At 40.4% G+C, this 6,632-nt stretch overlaps 1 protein-coding gene across 1 annotated transcript; it reads right to left on the bottom strand.

Moving 5' to 3' along the window:
* Window positions 1-538: 538 nt before the first annotated feature.
* Window positions 539-1,912, bottom strand: LOC122029762 (homeobox-leucine zipper protein HOX19-like). The gene is made up of 3 exons (XM_042588890.1): window positions 1,246-1,912; window positions 1,079-1,158; window positions 539-994 (listed from the first exon to the last, which is right to left on the bottom strand). Exons 1-3 carry the CDS (start codon window positions 1,579-1,581, stop codon window positions 775-777), a joined length of 636 nt encoding a protein of 211 aa, XP_042444824.1. The 5' UTR covers window positions 1,582-1,912; the 3' UTR covers window positions 539-774.
* Between the last annotated feature and the right edge of the window lie 4,720 nt (window positions 1,913-6,632).

The following is a 6,632-nucleotide window of genomic DNA, read 5'->3' as shown; positions in this document are numbered from 1 at the left end:
AATGTAAAGAGTGAACAACTTAGCACTTTATATAAGTTTTATTTTTATGCATGCTAAAGGTTGAGCTCGAGTTGACCGGCACCCGTATTGGATGAGCGAATTAGGCCTGCGCTTTATGTTCTGTGCTGGCTTTGTCTGTTCGCACTCCTTTTCTTCTTCTTTTTTTAAACAAATATAGCGAGACCAGAAGTGATTTGTTGCTCCACACAACACTTGCACCTAAAGTATATAGGTGCCTTTCAAAGGCCCTCCTTTCCCAATTTATGCGAATATTCCTTAAAACGATTTTCAACTAATTGTTATAGTTACTTCACAATATTGAATGTAATTACAAACTAATGCGTGTCCACATAGAAAGTGGCAGACAGCATATGTTCTTACCCAAGACTCCCGTAAGATTATATTCCCTCCACTGAAGCAATTCAGTTATAGCTTATCATGCGAACGAGGGGAGCACTCGAGCTGATATCAAACTGTGTCATCTTCACGTGCCCTCAATTCCTTCCTATCCACACTTGGCCATAAATATCCATGGATGTAAAGTCCAGCATGCTCGTGCATGCATGCAACTCGTTCAACTGGTCAGGAAAGTAAAGTTACACCACAGGCTACAGTCGAGGTTGGCAACTAGGCATGCACTCACGCGAGCCACCCCAGATTAAATTTTACAACCTCATTCTTGAGAAACTAAAGTTAAATTATATGCACTTTGATGCAGTACTTCCATTGCCAGTGAATAGAGAGGGTTTGGGCTCGTGCGACTTCGTGGTTATCCTAAATGGCTTCTCTTTGGTCAGTGCCACTGTGATCTCTCCTCCCGCAGGAAGGGCAGATGGTGAGGTTCACTGCAGCAGGGAAGCTCGTGTGAGGTGGTGCGGCTTTGAGAGCCTTCATCTGCTGCAGCTCCTTGTGCAGTTTCCGGTTCTCGTCGCTCAGCTTCTGGCAGCACTTCTTTAGAAACTCGCAGTCCACTTCCATCTGCTTCAGCTTAGTCCTGCATGTTCCAAAGCAGAGGTTAATATATAGCCGCCATGCTACTTCCGAAGCACTGCACGGAATTTTGGTAGATTTGACGAACCTTGCCCGCCTATTCTGAAACCACACTTCGATTTGCCGTGGCCGGAGATTGAGTTGCTCAGCCAGGGCATGTTTTTGCCTCTGATCCCACAGTACAGCACAAACACTAAATCAAACAGGTGGGAGACATGCAAATTGACCATGATAACTGAGCAATCTAGCTATTACCGGATTTATGGTGCTGTGCTCCTTGAATCTGTTCTCCAACAGAGCAGACTGCTCCTTTGTAAGCCTAAGCTTCTTCCTCGCGCCGCCAACGTCGTCGTCCTCGTCGCTGCCACCGCTGCGGAAAGACGACAACCTCTCTGTCTCCACCTCCTCGCATCCTACATCATGATTAACAATTTCCCTCTTAACAGAGACACCGTCACCAGCAGCTTCGAAGCCGTCGGACAGGCTAAATGCGAAGCAGGGCGAGCTCTGCTCGGCGCTCCTCCGGCTCCGGCCAATGCTCAGATCGAGAGAAAGGCTCATGTCACAGGCGCCTTCCTGGCTAATGGCCATGCTCAATCGAATGCTTCCTTACCTAATACTTATATAGCGAGGGAAAAAGAAGGATGAAGAAGTTGGGAAGTTGATTCTTTCTGAAGAAATGTAGGATATTGCATCTTATTTGGACGTCTGCAATCTAGAGTACGATATTATGGGAAAAAGGATTTCATCGAGCACCACTTCTCTTCTCCCGCAATAGATGACTAAGATTCGCATAAAGATGGCGTAAGAGGGTAAATGAGATTTCGCAACACATCAAATCAGGCGTGTCATCGTTGTCTCCTCTTGCACAATACACTCAACCTTTGGTCTCGCCTATACCTTCTTGTGATGGCTAACTGCCTCGCCCTCTTATTTTTTCTCAGCCTTCCTTTTTTATTCAACTTTCTGACGCTTTACACGCAAGATCCAAATAGGAATTAAGCTGATGAGCTAATGCTGTTTTTTTTTTATCCTAGGAAAGTTCATCCTCTCATGAAAGAACTATTTTAGGAATTTTATCTTTTGAATGGAGTGCGGATCCAAATTTCGTACAGCGCTGTGCCATACTGGGACCATGCAATTGCACTCACTGTGGACTCTCTGATCATTATTCCTTGGAACCCATTAGCCCCAGATTCTCAAATCAGCTGAAATTATTGGATGCCTCGATCGGAATTAGTATATATATGACAGAACTTTCTTTACATGTAGCTCTCCGCATCTATCTTTGCCTCGATCGGACTGCTCGTATGTGAAACAACAAGTATGTAATTTGAACAGGGAACGTAATGAGAGAAAGCATGTGGAAGAAAAGGGGAGCAGGGCGGTGGCGATAAGATATAGATGCATGTGTCTAATCATGCAACCAAAGCAGGAAAAAGACCAGACTGTAGGATTAGAATTTTGCAGTGCGAAATTTCATCAAATATTCGAGAATAAATTCTCATGATAAGAATTTAATTGAGTAGGTCCATTTGCACACTTTGAGCTGACCTATGTGATGACTGAATTTATCATAAAGTTGCTTAATTATAATATACGATCTATTAATTAATTAGTTCCGTGAAGCCTTATTCAACCTTTTTCTTTTCTTACTTTGGCGATACAATCTCCAACTCCAAGAAATTATTTTTCGCTGCATGAAATTCACATGATCCAAGTTCTCGTCGTTTTATGTTTTTATGATAGACAATAGAGTCGTTGATCGGACGTGGAATCTACTAACCCATCTCGCCGTCAGAATCCCCTCAACTCTCAAAGAATACAGTTCGTGAGCGAGTTTCTCATGCCGCATTTCGAACTCAAAAATAATAATTATTGAAATATTTTAATCGACGATTTACCCAAAGAGTTGCTGATTTTGTATTTGACCCAGACGTGTAGCTCATTTTTAAATTGTTCAAACGGTAAATTAGAGAAAAATCCTCAATGATAATCATAACTTTGCATGTAATTTCCATGTCCAAAAAACTTTGTTTCCACTCCCTGCATGCAAAGTATTACTTGTTTCAACTCCCTCATGCAAATATTGATACCTAAATTACCCCTCAGATTTTTTAGGTATAAAAAGTCCAAAATTGAGTACAAAAAGTCTGAAAAAGAGTATAATTCTTCTTAAAATCAGTACTTTATATTAAAAATCGAGTATATTTTCTATCAAAATTGTCCTTATTATTTTTTAGGTATAAAAAGTCTAAAAATAAGTATAATTCCTGTTAAATTCAGCACTTTACACTATAATCCAGTACTCTATACTAGGATCGAGTATATTTTCTATCGAAATTAACCCATATTTTTTAGGTACAAAAAGTCAAAAATTGAGTACAAAAAGTCCGAAAATGAGTATAATTCTTCTTAAAGTCAGTACTTTATATTAAAAATCGAGTATATTTTCTATTAAATTCAGCACATTAAACTAAAATCGAGTATATTTTGAGGTGAAAAAAGAATCGTACTCAATTTGATAGAAAATATACTAGATTCTAATTTAATATACTGAATTTAAGAGGATTTATACTGATTTTTAGACTTTTTGTACCTAAAAATATCATGGGCAATTAGGTAAATATGTTTGATTGGGGAGTGAAAAACAAGTTTTTCATGGATGGGGACTGCATGTAAAGTTATGTTTGCCAATGAGGAGTGCATGCAAATTTTCCCTTGTTCAAATCACGTGGATTTTTATTCTTCTTTTCCATAATACCCCTTTTCCTTTTAATTTAATTTATATTTTTTTTAAAAAAATACTTAATCTCCCAACTCTTCTTTTTCTCCATGTTCGTTTCCTCCGTCATCGAAGCACCAACAATGATGGTCAGTCGTTGTTCTTTTGCCTACGCTCAACGCAAAGAGACACGATAAATCAGTAACGGTTTGAGATTAAGATGGATAGGGATATAAATAAATCAAACGATTCGCGAGTTATTTGGAACTCGATTCGATAAAAAACTCGTTCGAGTTCGTTCGTTTATCTTATCGAGCTGAGCTGGAATCCGATTTCGAGTTCGACATTTTTATCGAGCCGAACTCGAACTTAAGGATATCGGCTCGTGAGCTCGCGAACATATTCGTTTATAGGCTCGTGAGTTCGAGCTCGAACTCGGCTCATTTAAAGGGCTCAAGCTTGGGGTTCGAGAACATGTTCATTTATAGGCTCGTGAACTAGGGCTCTAGCTCAGCTCGATCGTTTAAAGGGCTCGAGAACATGTTTGTTTATAGGCTTGAGCTCGACTCGATTAAAGTGTTCGCGAACATGTTCAATGATGTGTTGTGTTTGGAAGTTTAGTGTAGTAGTTTGAGATGTTCAATGATGTGTTGAGTTTATATTATTTTAGTTATTAGCTTTGTTGAATATTTATTCAAATGAGTTTTCGAGCTCGTTTAACAAGCCTGCAAAATGAGCTCTAAAATGAGTCAAAAAACGAGCTCTAAAATGAGTCTGAAAATGAGCCCAAACTAGCTTAACGAGTTAAGCTCGTTAACTATGATAATCGAGCTAATAACGAGCCGAGCTCGAACTGTTCGCGAGCTTGGTAATTCCAAAATGAGCCGAACTTGAGCCTTGTGATAAAAGTTCGATTCGAACTTGAGCGGAGCTTGAGCTCGAATATAATTTAAAACGAGCTAAGCTCGAGCTTAATATTGGTCGGCTCAGTTTGACTCGTTTATATCCCTAAAGGTTGAGCTTTGGACTTTCACCGCTCCTCTCCTCCAAATGTTCAAGCAGGATGACAACTTCGCTATCCTCGCCGCCAGCTTTGCCCTCTACTTAATCCCCCATTTGTTCGCCTACCTAAACTTCTCCATCTCCAAGTTCCTGCAGGCGTAGAGCAAGGTCCTGATCATGGCCGGTGTCGCTGTCATCGCCCTAGTCTTCCACGTCACCCTCACTTGGATCCTCATTAGCCACTTAGGCCTCGACCTCCCCGATGTAGCAGTGTCACTTAACTTAGCTATATCACCATGGGGAACTGCCCCAACTCATGGAACGACTTCAGCTGGGCAACTTTCGTCGGACTGGGCTCCTTCATGTGGCTTTCTGATAATAATCATTTTGACGTGTTATTTTAACTCTTATACTTATCCTTTATATCTGCTTGTATGATTAATTATTGATTTATACCATGTTTTATGAGTTAAGATTTATTTTTGAGTTCATTATAATTTTTTTTTTTTTAATTTTGGCATTATTTCATGATTTTATAGGAAATTCAATAAGAGTCATGAGTGCGAGCCAAACCGATTGGACCGAATGTTAGGGTTGGGAGCTTGGTTCAATTTGCGCATGATTTAATTTGAATATTGGTTCAAAGCCGATCCAATTTGAGAAAAGTTGGTTCAATTGGAAGCTTAGTTCATCAAATCAACTTGGTTCAATTGAAGGCACTTCCAAATCCCAACCTATTCAACAATAGCATCTCATCCATCAATTTCAACCCTAATTTGAAGCCTTGTTTGATCTAGATTTTTTCTCATCAACCCAAAACTCATCAACCCAAAACTGAAAAACCATTAAGAAACCTAAATCTCCCTAACACTAAACTCATGAGAGAAAGCTCTACTCTCCATGCCGTTTTCGCAGGTTAAAGCCACCTACCTTCACCACCACTAAAAGCTCCTGCCATCCCTTTCTCCATCGCTGGCCGAAGCTCCCATCTCTCCCTCACGCCACTCTCTTCCGCCACCCACTTCTTGCTCTTCTCCGCTGGAGCTCCACCTCCCTTGAGCTCTGGCAGCTCTCTGGTAACAACATCAAAATTTGATACGAGTACCCTGTATGTCGTACTATGGGTGTATCAAATTATAATTTAAATTACTAAATACCTCTATGCTAATGTAGCATATGAATGACTCTGGATATCTCCCAAGGAATATGATGATAGGGTGATAAACTTAGACTTGAATGTCATTGCTTAGGTTTTTTTTATATGAACATGGGGCATTTGGATTTGAGTTCTAAGACTACGAAATGAAACAACAATGCATGTAATGAAATCTGCCTCTAATAAATGAAAGACAATGCAAGTAAAGAAAATCTAGTCTAACTTAAACTATGATATATGGCAAGTGATCCTGTTCAAAAATCAGGAAGATGACTAGCTGGGGATGTGGCTGCTACGTTGACTGGATGTAGACTGCGCTCCATTCTGTAATACAAGAAATGTCAGTGTCGAGCCAGGGAAGGGGTCCCTGGCGTTGACTCTCAGACGCTCAAGTGAGTCACCAGAAAGAGGGAAGAAAATGGAGCAACAACAAACATAGGCGTGAATAGTGAATAGCGCGTATCTTTACTAGTGCATGGGCTCCCTTTATATAACGTCCCAGTGGGCGATGTGCATGCTCCTCGAGGCATGAACACGTTCTCTAATTTTTTTCTATGAAAGGACCTGTCAAGAAAGTGCATCTAACATCATACCTTAACAGGTCATGCATATCCCTGATAAGATAGTAGAAGCTTCCATCGTACGATCTACCTGTTGACAATGCCTTGTGTCAGCAACACTATCTCATAGAAGGATATTAAGAGATACATTAATGATCCCTCTACTCGTCCGAGCGGGATAGCCGCTCGGCTGAGAACT

The sequence above is a fragment of the Zingiber officinale genome, chromosome 10B, assembly GCF_018446385.1.
Source record: "Zingiber officinale cultivar Zhangliang chromosome 10B, Zo_v1.1, whole genome shotgun sequence".
Classification (NCBI taxonomy): Eukaryota; Viridiplantae; Streptophyta; class Magnoliopsida; order Zingiberales; family Zingiberaceae; genus Zingiber; species Zingiber officinale.
The sequence above is the reverse complement of the archived record's forward strand: the minus strand, read 5'-3'. Positions and strand labels throughout refer to the sequence as shown.